The 24,616-nt window shown below is 51.8% G+C and overlaps 3 protein-coding genes across 3 annotated transcripts; 1 reads left to right on the forward strand and 2 right to left on the reverse strand.

Annotated features, from left to right (window-relative positions):
- Window positions 1-1,855: 1,855 nt before the first annotated feature.
- Window positions 1,856-5,746, forward strand: EAH_00006770 (hypothetical protein, conserved; the record flags this gene model as incomplete). Its single annotated transcript, XM_013396026.1, has 7 exons — window positions 1,856-2,392; window positions 2,902-3,123; window positions 3,390-3,470; window positions 3,771-3,955; window positions 4,322-4,475; window positions 4,907-5,084; window positions 5,343-5,746. The coding sequence occupies 7 exons, from the start codon at window positions 1,856-1,858 to the stop codon at window positions 5,744-5,746; spliced, it is 1,761 nt and encodes a 586-aa protein (XP_013251480.1).
- Window positions 5,747-8,532: 2,786 nt separating this feature from the next.
- Window positions 8,533-20,433, reverse strand: EAH_00006780 (hypothetical protein, conserved; the record flags this gene model as incomplete). Its single annotated transcript, XM_013396027.1, has 15 exons — window positions 8,533-8,802; window positions 9,147-14,312; window positions 14,874-15,027; window positions 15,363-15,581; window positions 15,791-15,877; window positions 16,294-16,451; window positions 16,778-16,864; window positions 17,113-17,225; window positions 17,537-17,888; window positions 18,168-18,401; window positions 18,663-18,728; window positions 19,023-19,305; window positions 19,406-19,538; window positions 19,891-20,137; window positions 20,431-20,433. 15 exons carry the CDS (start codon window positions 20,431-20,433, stop codon window positions 8,533-8,535), a joined length of 7,572 nt encoding a protein of 2,523 aa, XP_013251481.1.
- Window positions 20,434-22,489: 2,056 nt separating this feature from the next.
- Window positions 22,490-22,924, reverse strand: EAH_00006790 (SAG family member; the record flags this gene model as incomplete). Its single annotated transcript, XM_013396028.1, has 2 exons — window positions 22,490-22,598; window positions 22,719-22,924. 2 exons carry the CDS (start codon window positions 22,922-22,924, stop codon window positions 22,490-22,492), a joined length of 315 nt encoding a protein of 104 aa, XP_013251482.1.
- Between the last annotated feature and the right edge of the window lie 1,692 nt (window positions 22,925-24,616).

Raw genomic sequence — 24,616 nt, forward strand, 5'->3', positions numbered from 1 at the left:
CAAGCAGCAGCACGAGGGCTGTCTTTGTTTGCTGTCTCCTGCTGCTCGTGAAGAGGGTTTCGTTTTATGTCTCGGCCGGCACCCCCATCGGTCACAGGGGAGACAGCTGTTGGTATTGCTGCTGCTGCACTGCAGCAGCAGCAAGCAGCAGTTAGAGCAACAAAAGAAATACATCTCTCCAATACCTCGCGGGCTCCTGTTCTCGTGGGCACTCAGCCGTTTGGCTGCATATCAGCAGTTTGCCTGTAGCTGATACAAGCAGCTGCAACAGCAGCAGCAGCAGCTGCTGCTGCCGCTGGAGGGTGCAGCTGCGGCCCCTGTGGGTTGCCGTGGCAACTGCTGCCTATGTGTAGAAGGGGGCAGCTCTGCCCTGTTCATTATTCAGTGTGTAGAGGTAGGTGCTGCTATAGCTAGCTGCTGCTGTAGCTATCTGCTGCTGTAGCTAGCTGCTGCAGCTAGTAGCAACTCGATGAGGGTGCACCTCCCTGCTGCGGCAGAGCAGTGGGCACATGTCAGTGCAGCCTTGCATATGGTCTCTGCTGCAGAATAGTAGCAGCAGCAGCAGCAGCAGAAGTTGCCGCCAGAGGCGCCTTTGCAGTGTCGCTGTTTTTAAAACGAGGGCCCCCGCCGCTTTTAGTACTTGCCTATACACCTCAGCAGCCACCTTGTGTGTGCTGTTGAGGGAGATGTATGGGTTTTGTATGCAGCTGCAACGCCAGCACTGCAGCCTTATATTAATATATGATTCGGAGTCTCTTCTCCGGGGTTGTTACTTGATAAGCGAGGGTTTAGGGTTTAGGATTTACTCTTTATGGTGTAGGGTTCAGGGTTTAGGGTTTACGCTTTAGGTTTTAGGGTTTAGTGTTTACGCTTAGGTTTTAGGGTTTAGTGTTTACGCTTAGGTTTTAGGGTTTAGGGTTTACGCTTGAGGGTCTACGGTTGTAGGGGTGTATAGTTTACGCTTTAGGGTGTAGGGTGTAGGGTTTAGGGTTTACGCTTTAGGGTGTAGGCTTTAGGGTTTAGGGTTTCTGCTCGGTGGGCGCAGTTAGAGGCGTAGTGAAGCGCGTGTTTAAAACGGGCGGAGGGCCAGCAAAAAGTATTAAGATATTGAATATTTCATTTAAAAGAAAGGGGAGGAATAGTTTAAAATCTATAGAAGAATGTTCACTGACACGAGCTGCGGTGTCTGCGCATACACCCGAACGGCGCGTACGCAGCGGCGGGAGCGCTGTCATCGGTCCCCGCTGCTCTCTCCCTCAAGAGCAGCAGAGAAATAACCGAGCATTTATGAATATAAATCATTAAATACTTGTAGTTCTATTATTATTTGTGTCTTCGTTGATTGAATATAATTGTCTTTAGTGCGTTGTCTCACTGCTGCACGTGACCACTGGTCTCCCCACACGTGACCACTGGTCAATTGAGCCTTTTGCCGGCGCCTCTTTTGCCGCTCTTCTGCGCCGCCTTTATTTTATTCGAAATTTTCAGTGTTTTCTCCTTCTGCGCTGCAACTGACCCAGGGATTTCATACATAACCACCGCCTGCCACCAGGCAAGTCATAATATATATATCTCTATATTGTATATAATATATGCAATATAAACCTTAAATCCTAATAAGCTGCGAACTCCAATGCATCCGAAGCTTATGAACTCTGATGAGCAGCAAACCTTCAAACCCTAATTAAACCCTAAATTCTTAATATAGCCTAATAGTAAACCCTAATATGCAATGAATTCTATGCAGCCCTAATGAACACTACTAATAAACCCTAAGCCCTAAAAAACCCTAATGAACGGTTGGTGTTGCTGCTTGGTGCTTGCATGCAGGCGTGGCGTTTAGGGCGTTAGGGCGATGGGGGCCTCCCGAGTCCGACAGCAGCTCCTGCTGCTGGGCGCGTTGGGATGGTGCTGCTGCAGCGGCGCTGCTGCAGCCGCTGCTGCTGGGGAGTGGAGCGAAGGTTCAGTTGAGAGAGCAGCAGAGTACCTGGGGGAAACGGGCGAGGAGTCTGCAGCAGCAGCAGCAGCAACAACAGGACCTGAGCGACAACTGCAGCAGCTACTAGACGGGTTTGTAGATGATGGTTTGCTGCGGGTGTTGGGGGCCCCTGCTGCAGCTGCTCCTGCTGCTCCTGCTCCATTAGAGGTCCCTGACTGGAACGAAGGGCTGAATGACAGTCCGCAGCAGAGCAACACCAGCAGCAGCAGCAGCAGCAACACGAGGCCCCGCGTTCACTTTACGGGGCCCTTCCCCCCCTCCCGCTCTTGGGTCCCTGTTTATTTCTCTAACTACGGCAGGCAATACCCAATGGGGCCTCTTCTTCTCTCTTGTCTCCCTCAACCAGGAGGACGCGCTGCATGCGATGTCGTACCTAATACCCCATACTCACCCGTAAACCCTAAACCCTAAACCCTAAACCCTAGACAACTCTATACAACCCTATACAACCCTATACAACCCTACGCCCTCAACCCTAAACCTTCAACAACCCTAAACGCTCAACCGTCAACCAAGCAACAGCAACAGCACTAGCACCATCACCAGCCCTAGCAACAGCAGTAGCAGCCCCAGCAACAGCAGTAGCAGCCCCAGCAACAGCAGCAGCAGCCCCAGCAACAGCAGCAGCAGCACTAGCAACAGCAGCAGCAGCACTAGCAGCAGGATGAAGGTAAAAGTGTATGTTTGCATCATCTCAGGCGCCTGGTTCAACACTCTACAGGGCTTGGAGTTTGTGGGGTAATCAAATGACGGGGAGAGCTTTCGTCTCGTTAGAGACAGAGCTCGGAAGAGCAAAGAGGGGCCCCCTAGGGGCCCCCGCTCCTTGCTGCGAGTCTTCAAATAATGCTGTGGGGTGTTTGGGGTGTAGTGGGTTGCCGAGTGCTTCCTACGACCCTTTACAGACAGACACTCAAGCAAAAAAAGAAAGGAAAGAGAAAAAGGAAGGAGACAAAGACCAGACAGCTGCAGATGCAGACGCTAATGAAACGGAGACAGGTGCCGCTGATGCAGAAGAAGGAGACTCCTGGCCTGTTGGTGCTTCTGCTGCCTTCTCTCCTGTAACCCCACAAGAACTCTTTACTCTGCTGCCCAAGCTGCAGCAGCAAATCGGGGACAACCCAGATGTAAGTCAACAGTACTGCTGCTGCTGCTTTTGCTGCTGCTGCTGCTGCAGGTGCTGTTTCCCAGCTTGCTCTTCATGCTGCTGCTGGTTACTCTGTCCCTGTTTGCTTCTTCTTTCTCTTATTGCGTTTTGGTGCTGCTTGCTCTTCGGTTTGGCTGCTAACTGCTGCTGCTGCTTCCTTTGCTGCTGTTCTTGCTGCTGTCTTTCGCTTTCTGTTGCCACTGCCTTATGCTGCTGCTCCTGCTGCTCCTGCTGCTGCTGCTGCAGCCGGCGAATCTGCCTTGCAAAGTGACAGACAGTCCTCCTCAAGGCGTCCCGACCCTCGGTGATATCTTACGTTCCCGCTCCGTACGTCTAAACCCTAAACCCTAAACCCTAAACCCTAACCCCAAGCCCGAAACGGGAGGGAGACTCTGTGTTGCTCCCCAATCCGTTTACTGCATGTTGTGTTGTTGGTTATGTCTCATTGTATAATATATGAATAATGTATCTAATATAAGTGCTTATACACATATATACAGATTTATATATATATATACAGATTTGTGTATATATACAGATTTATATATATATATATATATATATGATGTATATTTCCGTTAGTACAAATAAAATAGCAATTTAGTTATGTTTATTTTGTGTGTACAGGACTTAACATTATTTGAGTCGATGCTGAAGACATCTCGCATTCAACAATTAATTCCCTGTCCCCTAACTTTCTTAGCTGTCCCTGATAATAGAGCCAGAGACTTTCAGGGAGGGAGACCCCCTCCTTGTCTTGCTAAGGCCCTTGCGAGACCTGAATACCAGAGAAATGTATTAAAACTTATAGGGTCAGCCTCTGGGGATTAGGGTTTAGGGTTTAGGGTTTAGAGGGCGTGTTTTGGGGGGTTTGTTTAATGGGTCTAGTGTTACGGGTTTGTGTTATGGGTTGTTCTTTAGGGTTTAAGGTTTAGGATTTGCATCAGGGTGTATAAAAGGGTTTATTAGGTCTTATTAGGGTTTATTAGGGTTTGTGGTTTCTTAGAGTGTCTCTTCTGTGAAGAGTAGAGAGTCTCCCTGTGGGGTCTTACATTATTATAATTAAGGTTTATTGGTGTATATTGTTTATAAAGGGTTTATCATGCAGATTCAAGGAAGGATAATTACTAGGGTTTAATAGGGTTTATTAGGGTTTATTAGGGTTTGTGGTTTCTTAGGAGACTGGCTCTTCTGGGTAAAGTAGATAGTCTCCCTGTGGGGGCTTCGCTGCCAGTGCTGCACGGAAACCCCGGGAGAGTTGGAAGAAGAGGGCAAATGACGACGTGGAACGGAGTCGATGTTGATAAACAGCCCATCATCTTCCATCAAGGGGTAACCCTGCTGCTGCTGCTGCTGCTGCTGCTCCTGCTCCTGCTGGTTCTGCCGCTGCTGCTGCTGCTGCTGGTTCTGCTGCTGCTGTTGGAGGTGGTTCTGCTGCTGCTGCTGGTTCTGATGCTGCTACTGTTTTTGGTGCTGTTGCTGCTAGTGGTTATGCTGCTGCTGCTGGTTCTGCAGCTGCTGCTGCTGGTGGTTATACTGCTGCTACTGTTTTTGTTGCTGTTGGTGCTGCTGGTGGTGCTGTTTCTGCTCGTGCTGCTGTTGCTGCTGTTGGTGCTGTTGGTTCTGCTGCTGATGCTGCTGTTGGCTGCGCGTGGAAAGCTCTGGCATGCTGCTGCTGCTGCTGCTGCTGCTGCTGTTTCCGGTGCCTGTTTGCTCCGTTCGAGCTCCACCTGCTGCTGCTGCTGCTGCTGTTGCTGCTGCAGGTAATCCACACGTTGGCCCGCAATGAGTTGTCAGACAACGAAAGCAGGGAGCTGCTGCGGCAGATTGTTTATTACGACTGTCTCCATGACCACCTGCTGCAGCACCCTTCTCTGACACGCTTTGCTCTTCTTATGGTAGATAACCGCAGGTTTCTACCCATCATTGGCATGCCCCCAGGTAGGGTTTAGGGTTTAGGGTATAGGGTTTGAAGCTTAGGGTTTAGGGTTTAGGGTTTACGGCTAGGACCTTGTTTTGGGTTTAGGGTTTAGAGATTCGTTGATGGCATCGCTCAGGCTGCTGTCCCTCCCTCTTTGTCTCCCTCTGCATACGCCTCAAACCCTAAACCCTAAACCCTAAACCCTAATGTGCTTGTGCATGCAGGCCCCCGTCCTGAGTGGGTAGCAAGGGAAAACCCTGGTTGGTTTGCCCCTCCAGCCTCCAGTAATGCATTAGCAGAGGAGTCTGGGGGAGCAGCGGAGCAGCAGCAGCAGCAGTCTTCTTCTGCAGCTAAAGGAGACAGTCAGGAGACAGATACTGCAGCACAGGAGACAGCAGCAGCTACACAGAAGGAGACTGCAGAGCCCCACGAGGGGAGAGCAGCAGCAGCACCAGCGGCTGCTGCTGCGGAAGAGGCGGAAGCTGCAGCAGAATCAGAGGAGACAGAGACTCCTGAGGCAGCAGATAGAAAAGATTGCGGCTCAAACGCAACCCGTTCTGCTGCAGCAGAGCAGCAAGAGGCAGCAAAGGCTGAGACTGCAGCAGCAGCAGCAGCAGCTGCAGCAGCAGCGGCGGAGACGCCGAAAGAGACGGCTGAGTACCAGGCGGATGCCGCTGTATAGAGAGCAGCAGTTAATTCGTAATTTAGCGATTTTGCTGCTGCTGCTGCGAGTTGCTGCCGCAGCAGCGACTCGTAGCAGCAGCAGCAACACAATTCATCTCCCCACAGTTGCTGCGCTGTTGCTGCTGCGGCTTCCTTGCTGCATGACACAGCGAGTTGCTTCTGCTGAACCTCAGCTGCAGCAGGTGCTGCTACACCTGTTGCTGCCGCTGCAACCGCTGCAGTAGCAGCAGCAGCAATAGCAGCAACAACACACAAGGATGCAGCAGCTGCAGCCGCATGGGCCCTCCGAGATATCTCGATGGGGGAGACAAGCCAGCTGCTGCGCTGTCTCCGCTGCAGCTGTCTGCTGCAGCTGTCTGCTGCATTTTTCGTTTTTGTTGGCTCCAGTGCATTTGACTGTATATACACCTTGTCTTTTTTTATAATTTTTTTTGTTCATCCTTCACCCGAGTCTCTCTACCCTTCTTCTTTTAGCTGCTGCTGCTGCTGCTGCTGCCCTTGCTGATGTTGCCTGCGGAGTTGAGGGATCTGCAGCATTAACGGAACGAACAAGAGCAACAGCAGTAGCAAAGAAGTGCTTAGTGGATAACTGCAGCGCTTCAGGGCTGCTAGTCCCCCCTCCCTGGGTCTTCTCCTTTTTGCTTCTGCTGCTGCTGCTGCTGATGTTGTTGTTGCTTATGTTAGTATCGGGGTTTTATGTCTGTCCTTCTGCTTTTTTCTTCTGCATTTGTTGCTGTTGTTGGTTTGTGTTTGTGTTGCTGTTTTGCTTCGTATTGTTTTCTCTTTCTGTCTCTGTCTCCTGTCTCTTCATGTCTCTGTCTCTTTCTCTGTCCCCTTTTTGTCTACTGTTTCTGTCTCCTTTTGTCTGTTTTTGTCTCTCTCTGTCTCCTTTTGTCTCTTTATGTCTGTCTCCTTTTGTCTCTTCATGTCTGTCTCCTTTTGTCCCTGTCTTTTTTGTCTCTGTCTCTTTTTGGCTCTGTCTGTCTCCTTTTTGCTGTGTCTCTTTGTACTTCTCGCTTGTCTGTTTCTGTGTTTGTGTTTTCCTGTCTCTTCTCTGTCTCTTTCTGTCTCTTCTCTGTCTCCTTCTGTCTCTGTCCCCTTTGTCTCTTTGTGTTATTGTCTCTTTTTCTCTTTTTGTCTCTGTCTAATATGTCTCTGGCTCTCTTTATCTGTATCTTTTCCTTTCCTGAATTATTTCTTTTTTTCTCTTTCTGCTTTTTCTCTGTCTTACCTATTGCATCAGTCCTTTGCTTAGTCATTTATATATATATATATATATATATATATGTATATATATATAATATATAGTTATGTATGTTTATATATATTCATAGGGCATTATATATACTAAGAAATATCGCCCTCCTATTTCATAGTTATTTATCTACCACTATGAAAGGCTTCTCAATTTCATATATATATATAGACATATATATATATGTATATATATATATATATGGGTTGTACATAAATTGCTTACATAATATATCTAATAATATATGTGCTATATAAATATATATTATATATATATATATATATGTTAGATATATTATATAGGTATATTAGATAATATTATATAGGTAAATTATGTACAACCCATATTATGAGTATAAGAGATATGCATTATATATATTATGCGTGCATTGTTATATATATTACATATGATACGGATGCATATATATATATATATATATATGTTTGCATTTATATATATGTATAGATGTTCCCTTAACTGCTGCTAGGCACTGATGGTAAGGGGTTCAATTATTTAATACTATTTCCAGTAGCCTGTCGTTGTTTGTTTGTTTGTTTGTTTGTTTGTTTGCTTGCTTGCTTGTCTCTGTTGTTTTCTCTTCGTTTTATGTTGCTGTCTTTGTCTGTTTGTGTTGTTGCTGCTTTTGTTTTCGTCTCTGTCTCTCTGTTTCGTGTCTGTTGTCGTTTATTTCTGTCTCTCTTCCTGCGTCTCTCTGTCTCCTTGTCTTCTTTTTTCTGTCTCTTTTCTCTCATTGTCTTTTTTTCTTTTCTTGTTAATTTCTTTTTATATCTTTTTCTTCTTTATGTCTCATTTTCTTTCCTCTTGTCTTTTTCTTTTTTTTGCATGCCTGTCTCTTTCTGTCCCTTCTGTCTGTCTCTTGCTGTCTCCTTTTATCTTCGTTTGTTTCCTTTTGTCTCTTTTGTCTCTTTTTGTGATGCCGCTCACAAACAAAAAGTCAGAAAATTCAACGTCCCTCCGCTGCATCCCCCAGAATTGCACGCAGCCCCAAACCAACATAACAGCAAAAACAGCAAAACAACAAAAGCAACAAAAAGAACAAAAAAATAAACACTGCACTCCCTCCTGTCTGCAACCCATGTGGCTCTTTGGGGCTTGCATGCTTGCATGCATGCATGCATGATTGTGTGCATGCATGCATGCTTTTTTGTGGGGCCTCCGGTGTCTGCATGCATGCAGGCTTGCATGCATGCATGCTGCACTTGGGGCTGCGGCGCAACTGAGCTATTTCGGGGTGTATGTAAACTTCTTGCCTCTCAGATATTTTACAACACCCGAAGATTGCCGCATAATAAAAAAAAGAGGTAAAGATATTTGGTGTTCGAGAGCGAGACAGCACAACAGAAAAGATTGCTGCTGCTCCTGCTGCTGCTGCTGCTGCTGCGCAAAGGGCAGTAGCAGCACCAGCAGCAGCAAATGCACCCAGCAGCTGAGCGGGGGAGGCTGCATTAGGGAGGAGGTGCAGCAATAGCAGCAGCAAAGAGGGAAGAGCTGCTGCCTCGCATTACAGCTTATAAGGCGCTGCCAGACAGGCAGGAGGCTGCGGATGCTGCTGTTGATGCTGCTGCTGCTGCTGCACTGCTCGTTGTCCAGCCCCCAAGGCTGCTTGTGCTGTCCATCCGGGGCTGCTGCTGCCCGTAAGCTGCTGCCATCATCATCATCTGCTGCTGCTGCTGCTGCTGCATTGCCCCGTTGTAGCAGCCGTACAGCTGCGAGCAGTCGTAGCCCAAAGCTGCGTATTGCTGCTGCAGCTGCTGCTGATAGGCTTGTTGCTGCCACGCCTGAACAGCAGCAGCACACGCAGCAGCAGCAGCAGCAGCATCAGAACCCGCATGTTGAATTTCCTACCCTTTTGGATGCTGCTGCTGCTGCTGCTGCTGCTGCTGCACCTACTGCAGCTGCAAGCGCAGCAGCGCACTACGTATGCAGCCACAGCTGCTGCATTTGTTGTTGCAGCTCCCCCAGAGAGCTGTGCTGCCCCCTTTCTCGCTGCTGCTGTCTCTTCGAATTTAACAGCAGCAGCAGCAGCAGTAATAGCAGCAGCAGCAAGCAGCTGGGGTGTATATACACCTCATGTCTGCATCGGGGCCTCCACATCCCAACGCCGAGGCCTTCTGATACGGACCCCTGTCTGTGCTGGCTGCTGCCCCCCTTCATTGTTGCAGTTGTTGCTGCTGCTGTTGCTGCTGTTTCTGCTGCTGCTGCTGCTGCTGCTGCTGCTGCTGCTGCTGCTGCTGGTTGCCTGCAGCGAGCAGCAGCAGGGAGACTGAGTAACCAATCGGTTCGCTGCTTCTTTGCTGTTGAGAGCTGCATTGACACTCCAATTCGCCAAAGGGGAAAAGGGGCTGGAGTTGTATTGCGGCCGTCGTGCTGCTGCTGCTGCTGCTCCTGCGGTAGGCGTGCTGCTGCTGCAGCATTTCGTTTCGTGTTGCTCATAAAAGCTTCTCGGGTAAGGACTGTCTTCAGCAGTAATGAGGATTTGTGGCGCTGGTCGCTTGCTGCTGCTACCTGTTTGCTGCTGCGTGAGTTTTTCGGCTGATGGTGCAGCAGCAGCAGCAGCAGCAGCAGTGCCAGCAACATTCCACGCAGGAGTGTCCGCTGAGGCTCCACCAGGAGGCGAGCTGAAGCAGCAGCAAGAAGGGCTTAGATTGCTGCTGCTGGAGGAAGCCTTTCTCTTCCTTTTGCCGCTGCTGCTGCTGTCTTCTTGCCCGCAGGCGGCAGCAGCAAGCATATCATCAGCAACAGCATCAGGTGCTGCTGCTGCAGCACGCCGAGCCGTATACACACGCGAAGGTAACGTCAAGCGGGTCTCCCTCAGCAACAGCTGCAGCAGCGTGTGCTGTACAGGGAGAGGCAGAGGGCAGCAGCAGCCGCATTTGCTGCAGCTGGATTTGCTGGGAGCAACAGCAAGAGCGATGGCAGCAGCAACGGTCTGCAGTGCAGCAACGGCTTTCTGCAGCAGAGCTTCCCCAACAACTGCTCGCAGTAGCTGCTGCACCTTGCTGCTGCTGCTGCTGGGGTAGCTCTGCAGCAGCAGCAGCAGCACGCCTATTGCATGAACAGCAGGAGACAAGAACACAGAGGCAGGATGAGGAGAGGAGACAAGCAGCTGCAGCAGCAAATGCGGCAGGTGGCTGCCACCCTTCAGGTCGGTCTGTGCTGCTGTTGGCAGCAAAGGCGGGAGGAGTAGCGGCACGCAGCATTGTCCTGCTGCTGCTGTTGTTGCTGTTGCTGTTTGTTGTTGCTGCTGCCGCTGCTGCTGCTGCTGTTCATCCTCTTTCGTGCCTGGCGAAGTCTCGTCTGGAGGGGAGGAGGAGTTGCTGGTGTCCCTGCTGCTACTGCTGTTGCTGCTACTTGTGGTGTTCCTGTTGCTGCTGCAGCTGCCGCTGCAGCAGCACCTGCTGCATGACCCAGGCAGCCGCAGCAGCCACTTCGCTCCGTAGTTGCTGCTGCGAAGTTTGAGGGCCTCGATCAGCCACAGCAGCAAGTTGTTGCTGCTGGCTTGAGAGGCAATATCTCCACCGCCCACAGTAGCAGCAGCAGCAGTTGCTGTTGCTTCTCCATTCTCCCATGCTGCTGCTGCTGCTGCTGCTGCTGGTTGAGGCCTTGGTCTGAAGTTGGTGATGCAGGCCCAGGCGTGCAACTCAAGCCACCCAGTGAGGGGAAAGGGCAGCCACGTGGAGGGCTTTTCCTCTTCCTGCTGCAGCAAAAGCTGCTGCTGCTGCTGCTGCTGCTGCGGTACGTGCTGGCGTTGCTGCTGCTGCTGCTGCAGCTGCTGCTCCAGCAGGTTCAGTTCTTGGCACACCGAGGGACACCGCTGACCGTCGCATGCATGCTGCAGCAGCGGGAGCCGTGCAATTGTTGTCAGCTGCTGCTGCTGCTGATGTAGGTGCTGATGCTGCAGATGCTGCTGCTGTTGCAGCTGTTGCTGCTGTTGCTGTTGCTGGTGGTGTCGCTGCTGTTGGCGCCTCTGTTGCGTCCTGTGCTTCCCTTGCCGCGTGGCTGCTGCGTGCGCAGCAACTACTGCAGCAGCAGCAGCAGAAGCAGCAGCAGCCTGTTTGTCTGCATTTTGCTGCTGCATGTATTCGGTTGTTGCATAGGCTGTCAGCTGTCTCGCATCAAAACAGGGAGTAACATCATTTTGTCTGAGGGCAAGAGAGGTGCAGAGACACCCGAGCCGCAGCAGCACGGGCAACGGGTGGATGTTCGCCCTGCTGCTGTTGTTGCTGTTGCTGCTGTTGCTGCTGCACGGGGCTCCCCCTTTGCCGCGTCCTTTGCCGCCGCTCCTGTTGCTCCCGCTCATCCCACTGCTGTTGTTCCAGCTGCTGGTGTTGTTCCTGCTGCTGCTTCCAGCAGCAGCAGCAGTTGCTGCAGCAAAGTGCTGCGGAGGCGAAACTCCCCACAATACGCGAGAGACTCGTGCCCTATCTGCTGCTGCTTTTGCTTCGCTTTGCTGCTGCTGCTGCGGTGTTGCTGCTGCTTCCTGTGTTTGTGTTGTTGCTGCTGCAGCGGAGTCTCGAGGAGGTCGAGGAGCAGCAGCAGGAGCAGCAGGGAAGAGCAGATCTGCAGGGGGCTGCCACGCTTCCCACTCCAGCAGCAGCCAGCCCATATATCTCACTGCTGTAAATGCTACTTCGGGGTGTATGTGCAGTAACTTGCAAAGGGAGAAGACGAAACTGCGAGCAGCAGCAAACTTCAGCCAATCTTGCTGCAGTGCTTCAAGTCCAGGCAAGAAAGAAGACAGACAGAGGCTCCTTCCTGCTGTTCCTGCTCCTGCTGCTGCTGTTGCTCCTGCTGCTGTTGTTGCTGCTGCTGTTGAGACTTTTCCCGCCCCTCCAGCACCAGAAACAAGTGCATACCCGGTTTTTCCACCTGCTGCTGCGCCTGTTGCTGCTGTTGCAGCTGCTGCTGTTGCTGCTGCGTCTTTGCAGAGAGCAGCAGCAACATCGCTGAGGGAGAGCCCGCCCAGGGGAACAGCAGCAGGAGCGATGTCTCCGCTTTCTAGAGCAAGCCTCAAGTTATGCAAAGAGAAACAATGCATAAAAGAGAGCCCTTTGCCAGCTTCAGCAATATGCCGCCCCACAAGCTGCCACAGAGACAGAAAACGAGGGAAAGTTGCTGCTGCTGCTGCCTGTCCAGATTCTTCCGCCGCTTCTGCTGTTGCTGCTTCTGCTGCTGTACTTGAAGCTGCAGTCGATGCCGTCCCGCTGCTGCTCACAGACAGGGAAAGAGGAGCTCCTCGTTCTGTCACTCCCTGCCCCACAGGCTGCTGCTGCTGCTGCTGCTGCTGTTGCTGCTGCTGCTGTTGGGTCATTGCTGTTGCTCCTGCCTCAGTTGCAGTTTGTCGTTGTTCCGGTGCACCTGCTGCACCGTCTTTCACCGCAGGATCTGCTGCTGCTGCACCTTCTGCTGCAGCAAATTCCGTAGCAGCAGCTCCTGCTCCATCTTCTGCTGCAGTTTCTGTGTCTTTCACTTCAAGATATGGAGGGGCGAGACACACAACAGGAGACAGCTGGTGAGAAGAGACACTTATCTCTGTTGGAGAAAAAGCACTGGGACGCTTAGAGCTTCTGTTGCTGTTGTTGCTGCTGTTGCTGCTGTTGCTGTTGCTGCTGCAGCCGCTGCTGCTCGACTGGACTGCATTGAGGCTGCTGTTACTCCTAGCGCTCCGCAGGCCCGCCTGCGGCGTGCAGCCAGAGCTGCTCCTGCTGCTGCTGCTGCTGCTGGAAGGAGATTGATGATGGAGCCCAGACGCATTCAAAGCTGCAGGGGGCAAAGCTGCAGCAGCAGCTTCTGCTGCTGCTGCTGCTGCTGCGTCTGAACCCTCTGCAGCAGCCATACCCAAGGTAAATTGAAAAGGCAGGCTGTGGGATGGCTCGTCACCAGGCTCAATCTGCAGCTGCTGTTGCTGCCCCTGCTGCTGCTCCTTTGCAAGCTGCTGCGCCCCACATCCTAGGGCCTCCTGCTGCAACAGAAGCTGCTTCTCAGTTTGCTGCTGCAACACGGGTCGCTGCTGCATTTCTTGCTGCTGCAGCACTTCCTGCAAGACTTCCAACAACTCGGATTCGTGTTTCGTTGTTGATTCGAACCCCTGCTGTTGCTGCTGCTCCTGCTGCTGCACTTGCTGCTGCACTTGCTGCTGTAGTTGCTCTTGAGGCAGCGCGTTGTCCTGCTGTTGCTGCTGCTGCAGCAACGTCTGATGCAACTCCCCGAGGGTGTGCAGGAAAGACTGTGGCTGCTGCTGTTGCTGCTGTTGCTGCTGCTGTTGCTGCTGCTGTAGTTCCGATGGAGGTGCACCTGCTTGACCAGCAGCAGCGGAAGGGCAGGTCGCCTGTTGTAGTTGCTGCTGCTGCAGTTGCTGCTGTTGCTGCAGCTGCTGCAGCTCGTCCGCTAGGGGCAGGAAGAGAGGGTGAGGGGACAGTGGGGGCCCCGTGCTGCACCAGGCAGCAATGTTGCTACAGAGAGCAGCAAAAGCAACGGGAGTATTGAAGGCTGTGAGGGTCATTGTTGCTGGAGAAGCTGCATGCCATGGCTCTGCTGCTGCTGCTGCTGATGCTGCTGATGATGATGGTAGGGCCTGAGGTGAGGCAGAGGCTTCCGGTATTGCTGCAGCACCAAGCCAAGGCCACACTGGAGACTCCACAGCTGCTGCTGCTGCTGCTGCCGCTGCTTCCAGGGCCTCGCGTTTGGGCAACGGCGAGAGGGACGGTTTGCATGGTACGCATGCAGCAGCAGCAGCAGCAGCATTGTTTGCAGCTAGCGACTGCATGCAGCAAGGACTTGAGCCGTACATACACTGGAGCAAGCCGCCTCCTGCTTGTAGCATAGTTGAAGGGGTCAGCTTAGAATCTGTGGTGCTGCTGCTGTTGCTGCTGCTGCTGTTGCTGCTGCTGCGGTTGCTGCCGCCAAGACACCTGCTGCGGCAGCTCCAGCTCCTACTGCAGCAGTTTGTGCTGCTAGCACCGCTGCTTTCTGCTGCTGTGGGGTGTAAGGGCCACTCCATCAGTTGCGGCTGAAGGGAATCTGCTGCTGCTTGAGCTGCAGGAGCAGCAGCAGCAGCAGCAGCAACACGAGACAACAGTTTTTCTGTAGTAGCGAGACTAACCTCTGCGCTTGCCTGCGGGTCGTCGTTGCACCAACTTGCTGCCGGTGCTGCTGCTGCTGCAGCACCTTCTTCTTCCTTGTCTCCATATGGCAGCAGCAGCTTCTGCGGCAGCCTCCGCAACTCTGCTGCAGCAGCGAGAGATGCAATATCCTGCCGATGCTTTTCTAGGAAAGCAGTTGCTGCTTCCTGTGCAGCAGCAGCAACAGCAGCAGCAGCAACAAGCAGCAGCAGGTCAGCCAACGGCAGTAGCTCGAACACTGGTTCAGTCGGTTTGTAGCAATTTTTGTCTTCTCTTTCCCCACTCCCGCTGGCAAGTGTTTAGGGTTTAGGGTTTAGTGTCTAGGGTTTACTTTTGCTGCATAGAGTGTTTCTGTTGGGGCTGCATAGAATTCATACAGATGGATCTGCAGCTTTAAGGCCTGCCACCGCAACCATACATCTGCCTGCAACAAACAGGCAGCAGCAAAATAGGGTTTAGGGTTTAGAGTTTAGATATTAGGGTTTACGGGAGTTTAGAGTTAAGGGCTTAGGGTGTGGGGGTGAGGATGAAGAAAGTACGTTAGGAGTTCAGGGATCATGGTTTAGGGTTTGCAGTTTAGCTTTCAAGCCAGTGAGTGGAGGGTTTAGGGTTTATGGTTTAGGGTTTACGACTTAAGAGGTGGATGAGGGTTTACGGTCTGCGGTTTAGGGTTTAGGAGAGTCTGTTGAGGGCTTAGGGTTTAGGGTTTAGGGTTTAGGATTTCTGACGTCTGGGTTGGAGAGGACGTCGTTTAAGATGGGTTTGCATGCAGCCAGAATCTTCTCAGGATCTCCAGCGTTTTGTTGCTGCAGCAGCCGCAGCTGCAGCAGCAGCAACGGAAGGCTCCGTGGGAGTGATTCCCTGGCTCTAGCGAGGATAGAACTGCAGCAACCACAGGAAGACGTGTTTTGCTGTACCTGCTGCTGCTGTCGTTGTTTTGTTGTTGCTTGTGCTGCTGCTGTTTCTGCTGTTGCTGCTGCTGCATGGCCTGTTGCAGCTACGAGGCAGTCTCTCCTATTGGTGCTGTGGTCAGTGCCTCGCTAGAGCAGCCGCATGTGCAGCAGCAGCAGCAACAACAGCCGCACATTAGCCGCAGAGCCACCTGCTGCATCTGGAACCTCAGCAGCAGCAGCCCCAGCACCAGCAGCATCTGCGACACCAGCAGCAGCCCCAGCAGCACCAGCCCCAGCAGCAGCAACAGCGGCAGCGGGGCTTACAGTGCTTTTTTTGTGTCCCCTGCATGCAAAGCGACGAGCTTGGCCCTGTAGATGTGCAGGACCTCAGCGCAGGGGCCGTCATCTCTGTATTTATCTGCTGCTTCCTCCAGCAGCAGCAGCGCGTGGCTGAGGGGGTCTGCTGCTGTCTCTGGCGGATGCCGCAGCGAGAATTGCAGCAGCGCGACGAAATACTTTAGGGAAGCCGAGTCCAACGGAGGCCTAGAAAATAGAAACGCATGTTGTTGCCGCTGTTGGTGTTGCTGCTGTTGCTGCTGCTGCTGCTGTTGCTGTTGCTGCAGCAGTGCGCGGTGAAACGCAACCTGAAGCATTAGCCTCTTCAAGGCACTGCAGAAGCAGCTGCGCCCTGCTTTCCCTGTGGCGCAACAGCGGCTCCTGTTGCTGCTGCTGCTGCTGCTACTGAGGCGTACCTAACTAACGCTTCGAATTCTTTTGCTGCTTCCTTCAGGCGGCCGCAGGCCTCGAGTTGGGAGGCGTAGATGCACGCCATGTCCCTACTGCAGCAAAACGAAGGGGCAAAGAGGAGACAACGGAGAGAGAGGAGGCAGAGAGAGAGAGAGAGGAGACAGAGAGTGGGTAGCGAGAGGAGACATGCAGAGACACAACGGAGACAGCGAGAGAGAGAGAGAGAGAGAGAGAGAAGAAATGGAGAGGGGACCGAGAGATAGGAGACAGAGACGAGCAGAGATTGAGAAGCACGCTGTATATACACGTCGGACTGCGGCTGACAGCCCCCTGCTGCTCTGCAGCAGCAGCAACAGCAGCAGCAGCAACAGCAACAGCAACTGCCACAGTGCAGCAACCAGCTGCAGGCCGCTCAGCAGCACTGAGGAAACATAGACAGAAGAAGCCTTTGTAGGTGTGGTGCCGCACACTCATCTGCATCGGGGCTGAGGTGTACGTACACACGTACCGGCGCTTCAAGACTTTTGTCGCTGCGAAGTGCAGCAGCTGCAGGGCCTCCTCTTCGCTGCTTTTTTTCTTTTGGAGAGCGCACCGCAGCCATAACTCAGGGTAAGAGGCACAGACCTCCAGGCAGCGCCGCTGCAGCAGAGGCAAGCGCTCGGGCGCCTGCAGCAGCAGCAGCAGCAGCAGAAGCAACAGTAAAAGTAGCAGTAGCAGGAATGGCAGCAGCAGCAATGGCGGCTAGCTTAGCGGCAGCAGCAGCAGGAGCACCAGTACCAGCAGCAGAGGCACATACAACGTAAGCCGCAAAGACAGCAGCGCATGCAACAGCTGCAGCAGCAAAAAGCAGCTACTGCAGAGCTGCTCCTGAGGGCGCTATGTTGGTGTTTGTACGTAGCGATCGCTGGGGTCTAGGGTTTATGGCTTGGTGTCTACTGTTTAGGGTTTAGGATTTAGGGTTTAGGATTTAGGATTTAGGGTTTGTGGTGTACATTCTTCTCTTCAAAGTCTAAGTAATCCCTCCAGGCCTGCAACCGGCGAGGAGCGAGGGGGTCAGGATGCCAAAACCATCGGTGTGCCTGCAGCAGCAGCAGCAGCAGGCAGCAAGAGGCTCGCTGTTGCTGCACAAGCTACGTCTGCTGTTGCTGCTGCTGCTGTTGTAGGCTGCTGCTGTATCTGCAGCAGTTGCTAAGCACTCTTCAGGCGGCTGCGCTGCCACTGCAAAGGCCGCCATTTCACAGCTACACGCATTGTTGCTCTTGCTCGTGCTGCTGCTGCTCGTGCTGCTGCTGCTGCTGTTGCTGTTGCAGCTGCTGCTGCTGCGGACCGCTTTTTCAAATGGCTGCCTTAGAGCCACTTGCTCCAATGTGGCGTCCAGCGTCTCCCTCAGCAACTGCCAGCATTCTCTCTCCACTGCGTTTAGGGAAGCCAACGTGGAGACTGAGCAGCAGCAGCAGCAGCAAAAACAGCACCAGCAAAAGCAGCAGCATAGAGTGCGGTGTAATCAGCATCAGCCAACCCTCATGCAGACACCGCAGCAGCAACCTCCAGCAAGCAGGTGCACAGCATCATTCGCAGCGGCAGCAACAACAACAGCAATGACAGCCGCAGCAGCATCAGCAGCCGCAGCAGCAGCTGCGCATGCTTCCTTTTCCCTGGCAGCAGCAGCAGCAACGGCAACAGCAGCAGCAGAAAACTGCCGCAGCAGGAATGACAGCAACAGTGACAGCAGGAGACGGATGAGCATTCACCTCTTTCTTTAATTGCTGTTCTTGCTGCAGCAGGATCATCGGGTGCCGTTTGCTGCTGCTGTGTTGCTGCTTCAGTTGGGAGTTGCAGATCCTGCAGGGTAGAAGACTTTTGCTGCTGCAGCCGCTGCAGCAGCTCCGGCAGCAACTCATCCGCGAGGAGATCATAGACGTCAAAGAGAGTAGAGGCCCCCTTAGGGGGCCCCTCTGCATCTGCCTGCACGCCAGGGCGGGGGCCCCTCCTGCTTCTGATGCTGCTGCTGCTGCCGCGATCTACAAGTGCCTTCAGCCGCTCCCACACCAAATCCGAACACTCCAGTGGAGTACGCAGCAGGTGCCAGTACAGCTGCCGAAGCTGAGCAGCAGCAGCAACAGAAACAGCAGCAGCAGAAGCGGCAGCAATGATAGCAGCAATAGCACCAGCAACGACAGCAGCAACGACATAAGCAATAGGAGCAGCAGTGAGAGTAGCAGCGACACCAGAAGCAACAACAGCAGCAGCGTTAGCTGCAGCAGCCCCAGCAACGTCTCGATGAGCTGCCGTCTGATGGGAAGAGCAGCGGAGTGTGCTGCAGCAGCAGCAGCAACAGCACGAGCAGCTGAAGTTTTGTTCAGAGGAGAATAGTATGATTACTCGTTGCAGCGCCGTCTGCATTTGCAATCGGTTTGTCTCAATCAGGCTATTAGAGACAGCAGGTTGGGGGTTGCTGCTGCATGCGCTGTCTGTCTCCTCCTCCTCCTCCTTCGCCTCCAGGAGCCCGCCACCCAACTCTGCTGCATTAACTTTCTCTCGCGCTGCAAACAACTCCCCCTCCTCCCAATCCAAAATACCCTGCCACAAAGGCCAGGCCTTCCAGTGGGCCCCAGCCTGAGAGCAGCAGCAATAGCAGCAGCAGCAGTAGCAGTAACAGCAGCCTCAGCAACAGCTTGCGGAGTGAAAGTGTCTTCAGCTAGCGAGGCCGAGATGAGGGTTACCGAGGTAAGTAGGATTTTGGGATTAGGTGTGCCTGGATTATCGGGCAGCCTAGGTTTAAGGGTTTAGGGTTTAGGGTTTAGAACTTGCTTGCTGAATAGCCTGGTCCATGCGGGCCCTGATGAGGTGAGGCGGCAGCGAGGCGAAGTCCCTCACCCACTCCAAATACGCCGTCCACACCAGCGGGTTGTGCCCCACAAACTCTAAACAGCGCTCAAACACCTGCAGCAGCAGCAGCAGCAGCAGGCGGGGCACCAAGGGCGAAGAGCTGGAGAAAGGCGCACCACGAGTACCAGTGCTTGCAGCAGCAGCAGCTCCTGCTGCCGCAGCAGCGGCAGCGGCTGCATGTCAAGCAGCAGGAGGTATGGTATCCTTTAGGTGTATACGGCATGAACTAGAAGAGGAAGAGGAGCAGCAGCAGCAGGAGCAGCAACAGCAGCAACAGCAGCAGCGGCAAAAGCAAGAGAAGCAGCAAGCAGCAGCAGCAGCAGCAGCAGCAGCAGGTTGATGACTGACCTCATCGCACTTGGTCCAGTCTCCTTTTAAGTGGCACTGAAGCCTCGCCAGCTTCTTCCAGTACCCAAAAAGAAGAGGAAATTCTTCTAAGAGCCGCTCTAAGGCACTTTCGTAGTCCTCTAGCCTCTCCGGGCCCTGAGGTGTACAGACAGCTAGCAAGGAAGGGGACATGGCGTAGTTTAGGAGCGCAGTGTTTTCTTTTACGGCAGGTAAGAGCAAGACGCGCCGCCGCATTTGGGGTGTACAGGCAGCTGCGGCAGGACCCAGTGATGAGTAATACAACCTAAACCCCTCAAAAGGGAGAGTGAGAGTGACAGAGAGACAGAGACAGAAACAGAGACGGAGATAATCTGGAGAAGCTCACAGCAGCAGAAAGAGCACACACGAGGTCATGCAAGGTCTCATATGAATAGGGGGCTTGATCTGCTCTCTTTAATAGATAACCAATGTTGTCTCCTGGCGTTCCCTCGTCTCCGCACCGATACCCGAATGTCTGGTAGTCTCCTTCAGGTGTATCTGCAGCAACGCCAACGGAAGAAGCACCACCCATGGGCCTCGGAACCCTAAACCCTAAGCCTTAAACCCTAAGGCGGTCAAGGGAAAGAAGTGAAACAACCCACTGGTGGAGACAGACGTTGGTGTCTGTCTGTCACGGAGAAATACAGATGTAGATAGGCAAGTGCTGCTGTGCATATAATGAGGAAAAAATATACAAATGGACAGAAGCTGTGCATATAAACGGAGAAATAGGAATGCAAACAGACAGGCAGGCGTTGATGCACACTTAAACAAGGAAATAATCATGCAAACAGACAAAAGTTGCTGTGCATTGACAGAAAACATGATAAAGATGTAGACATCAACTCACCAGGTGGAGCTACCTCGTCCGTCTCGGCTGTTTCATTGGGCACTTCTTTAAATCCCTTCGTCGCTCTTTTCCTCTTCCCCCCATAATCTTCTGTCTGCTGTTGCTGTTGCTGCTGCTGCTCGGGCTGCGACTGTGGCTGCGAGTGTGGGGCGCGGCAGGCAGAGTACTGCTTCGCTGCTGCCTCCCAGTCGACAGGTGCAGCGGGAGCACACTGTTGCTGCTGCAGGAAGCCAAGAGGGAATGGCAGCTGCAGCGCAGCATCAGAACACAAGAGCCGTTCCGCACAAATGCAAGATTAGCAACAAACGCATTACCAACTACTGAACTGGGAGAGCGTCTGCTCCCAAGTCCCACTTGTCTTGCGCTGCCGCTGCAGATGCCGCTGCAGCTGGGGCTGCAGTTGATTCTGCATCAGTTACTGGTGCAGCCTGAGAGGGGAAGGGGTTAGGAGCAGTACGAGGTGTAGGGGGAGGGTCTTATAGCGCCAGCCGCAACAGGGACCTCAAGCCCGCAGCATAGCAGCAGCGCTCAGGGCTTTACCATGTTGGTAGATGGCTAAGGGTGGACAGAAAGTCGCGGAAAAGGCGGAGAGGCGACGAGAGAAGAAAAAGTTCAGGGGGAAGCCTCTTGTGTTTGTGTTGTGTGGAGGGAGATGTCAGGGGAAGACAGACGGCGGGGTACAAAGGCGACATAAAAAGCAGTCAAAAGTACAAAACCACGGTTAAGTCAAAAGGAAGATTCTAATGAAGGTAATATTTTAGGTATTTATTACCAAGTGCGCGTGTGTTTGTAGACACAACGCAAGCGGAACGGCGCTGCTGCTGCAGCAGCAGGAGGCGATCGTTTACACGCTAGGTAGGCTTTCTAAAGCCAAATACGTCAATCAATTACCTGCATAAAAATGTTTAAGTTGTACTTGTACAAAAGAAGAAAATTAAGCCAGCAGTTCGCGCCGGGGCGGCGCCGCCGCGCGCCAGCCAGGGGTTTTCTCTGTGAGGGTCACCAGGCGGCGCAACCGCCGCACAGCCCCCGAAAAGAGAATAATATAAGCAAAAACGCACAATAATAGTAATTAAAGTCTTTTCTAAATTGAAATATGTAGCAAAACAACCCCATAATGAGGCTGGCGTTCGGAATTTCATGCTGAAACCCGCAGTCTGCGAGTGATCCTGGAGCTCTCCTTCTTCCGTTTGTCTGGCAACAAACAGTGCCCCTTTCCCATGCACTTAATTGAAATAAAGTGTGGAAACAACAAATTATTGTAATTGGTTTGTTTGTGCAGAGTTTGTTCTTCTTGGTATACTCCCAAACATGAATACAGGTTGTTATCGAGGTGGCGGTCCACTGGTGCCACTGCAGCGCCAGCGCATGGAGCACAAGGGTACGCAGAATGAGATACTGATAAGAAACTTGCTAAGCAATAAATGCCGGAAACACTATTATTGCAGGCACTTCGATGGTCTTCTTCTCTTGTTTAATGGGGCCTCCAGGCTAAAAGAAACGCAAGAAGGGCCGGGAGCTGCAAGGAGCTGCAAGCTCAGAACCGTTTCGTGCCGAATGCGGCAAACGTGTAGAAGGCAGCCACCACCAGCCACAAGAATGACATTACAACAACCATCCCACAAAACATTTTTGTCTGAGCAAGTATAGGGAGGGATCCACGAAAAACCGTAGGGGAACTACCATCGCGTAAGAAGGCTGAGGAGGCTCTGTAACAACAAACAATCCAACACAAGCTGACCGTACGATCCTCATTCTGCAAAGGCACACATTCTGTCCCTCGTCTCATTCATTCTTTGCTGATTTATGTACATAGAATGCCCCGAATTTAAAGGACTCAAAGTTCCTATTTCTCGCTTCCTCATCCTGCAAAACGAGTGGAGACAGATTGAAAACTATAATATGAAAATTTACTGGTAAAAATCAAATAGATCAAATACTCAGGACTACTAAATGGAATCTGCACACTTTTCTAGCCAGATGACATCAAAATCTCCGGCACTTCGCCACGATTGATGAATTCTCATCTTGGAATCCTCAGCCGAGTCTGCCCTGGACAGCCCTGTAGATAGAAACAAGAAGGCTTTTGCTGGGGCCTCAGCAAGCCAACCACTGATCACTCTATGGCAATAGGGCATTTAAATAGCGTTAGGATGCCTTCAAGCTAAAGGCCTTTCGGGAAGTAACTATATTGGCATTCACGTAAACGCTGAGCAAAACGCATAGCAGTTGAAAATTCGCAGGTTGTCGAGCTGCGTGCATTTTTCACAGACTAAGAGTGCCAGCGTTATGAAATGGCTGCATATGAAGTTAGAAACATGATAAAACATTCGTGTGGTTCAGGTATTGCGCATTTCCTTATTGTTGTTCGCTGCTGCACTGCTAGAAAAAGCAGGTTGGGCTGTGTTGTAAGGAGCATCAGGTGCCCTACAACAACTACACAAAGATGGCTGAAAGAGTTTTCAAGCCCTACAGCCTTTAGCAAAAGTGTTTTACAGTGCACGCTAGACGCTGTGTGTAACGATTGTTTGCACTTCATTGGTGATTGATGAAATCAACCAAAGGCAGACTGCAAAGCGGTATGAATTGGAGAGTGTATTTAGAGGAAAAGCGCTTGAAGTATTCCAGCAGTAAAGGCAAAGAAAGTAGGTACGGCGGCTATAGCGCTGTTGCGGAGGGCATCAGTGATCTCGTTGCACTGGCTTTGCCTGAGATGCACATGCACCTCTCTACAGCCCTAATTGTTGCTGAGACTAATGTTTTTAAAATGGCATTTCTTCTCTCTGCTGGCGCGAGGCCGCAAACAGGAGAACTTCAAAACAAAATACCCGCATCTGTCGGTGCTTGCTGTCAAAGCATTCGGGGATGGAACGCCAAGAAGCGCCTTCATTCCTTTCTCTGCCGTGCTGCCATTCTCTGTTTCCGGCGAAGTGGTTGAACCACCTTCATTCCACTTGTACTCCGCGTTCTCTCTCCCTTCTTCCCCACTCAACTCCGCTACATTGGCTTTATTGGCAGTCTGCGGCGTCTGCATATTCGCTTGCTTTGCTGGGCAAGTGCAGCGAAGTCCAATTTGAGGTTCGCCACTGGGCGCCTTCTACGCCATGATAGGAACTTGGGTGCCACTTACATGGTCAGCTGTTGATCCATCCTTACAGGAAAATCTCAACCAGAAGTGTTTCTTTGTTTCGTAGCAAACTCTGCCTAGCAGGGAATACACACTAGAAGGTCGTTTGTGTCTTGGGAGCATATCCCGTTTTCGTATGGGTTTGCTTCGGTCTCCCGAGGATGAAGACCTTGCAGAATTCCCTTTCGCTTCCCCGCTTGACACCACTCGAAAGTGTAGTGTACGCATTTTTTGTCCATACGTCTTGGAGGCCACTAGCTCATGGCTATTCTGGTGAAGGGCCGCAAAATGCGTGATACTGCAATGGCATTACATTGCGTTAGGTTTTTACACCTTTCTAGGATTGCGTGCACTGCGCGTTTCCGCCTTGTTTCCGCTGTGAATTTTGCGTCAAATTAACGTATCACAAGATTGCAGTGATAGGTGAATTTAACGCAAAATCCACAGCATGCACCATGTACGTAGACCCCTAGTTAGGAGATTTTTCAGGCATCCCCCGCACCGCTTTGGAGGAACAGGAAACCATCTTTGGCAGCCCGTCTAATTAAACATTCGCGCTGTTTTTATGCTTGTTCGTTTTTGTTGTTCTTTTTGCACCGTTGAACCTTAATGAGCCTTAAACACCTGGGGAAGAACGATGAAGCTCCATCTACCTCTGGTGAATGCAAAATACGTACGCTACCTTGCGCTTTAGATTATGCAACACATTATTTATGAGCATTTAGTTTTAATGTACTCCATCTAGATTTTTGCGCGTATTTTTTATTGCCACTTTTTTCCAAGGGGAAGGACCAATCTATTAACGGCAGTTCGCAACTAGCAGTGTCCACTGCAGAAAGAACAGAGAAGATCCCGAAACAAGCAATGCGCCTCGCCATAGCGGTTTTAACAAAAGAAAGTGTAAACTTAGTGCATGAGGGATGAGCTTATTTCTTGTTGCTTAAGCACCTGCGCCCCTCCCAGGGGCAGTCAATCCTTTTCCTCTAAGGAATTTCAACGTTGTCCTCCTTAAGGTATCAACCGTGGACTGGGGGGCCCACGGCAAAGCTCTGCATGCAGTGCTGTGTCTCTCTGTGTCTCTCTGGCCTCAAAGTTTTTCCTTTTGGAGCTCTGCAGCGTGTAATGAGGCATATTCAAAGGGTTGGGGTCGCTGCTCCAGCGCAGATAATAAATTACGCCAACGTCGGAGAAGAAGCTCGGTGGTGTTCGTCTACGGCATTTTAACTCCCTTTGCTGTTCACGCAAAAGTAGGCGAAGTCGTATCGTGGCTCTCACATCAATAAACATTTCTTTAGTATTGCCTGTCATGAAGTCCACTCTATTCCGCATGGGAGTGGACACGCCGGAGGTGCATTTGTGTACCGAACAAATACAGTTGGCTCGACTTCTTTTCTATAGACAGCTAAATACAGTGCTAGTGATTAGTAAACGTTACACCTGTCGTTAGTACACAGAGTAAGTCAAACTCGCTTCGGCATGCAGTGAAAAGCGTCCTGAGCCCACAGCTCATGCCGGTTGCATGCTGAAGACTCGTCCGTGTTCGGAGTGCGAGTTTGTTACAGCAAATGGTGATAAGATTGACCTCATGCAAAATCAAAT

This window comes from Eimeria acervulina, genomic scaffold, assembly GCF_000499425.1.
Source record: "Eimeria acervulina Houghton genomic scaffold, Eah_scaff30, whole genome shotgun sequence".
Lineage (NCBI taxonomy): Eukaryota > Apicomplexa > Conoidasida > Eucoccidiorida > Eimeriidae > Eimeria > Eimeria acervulina.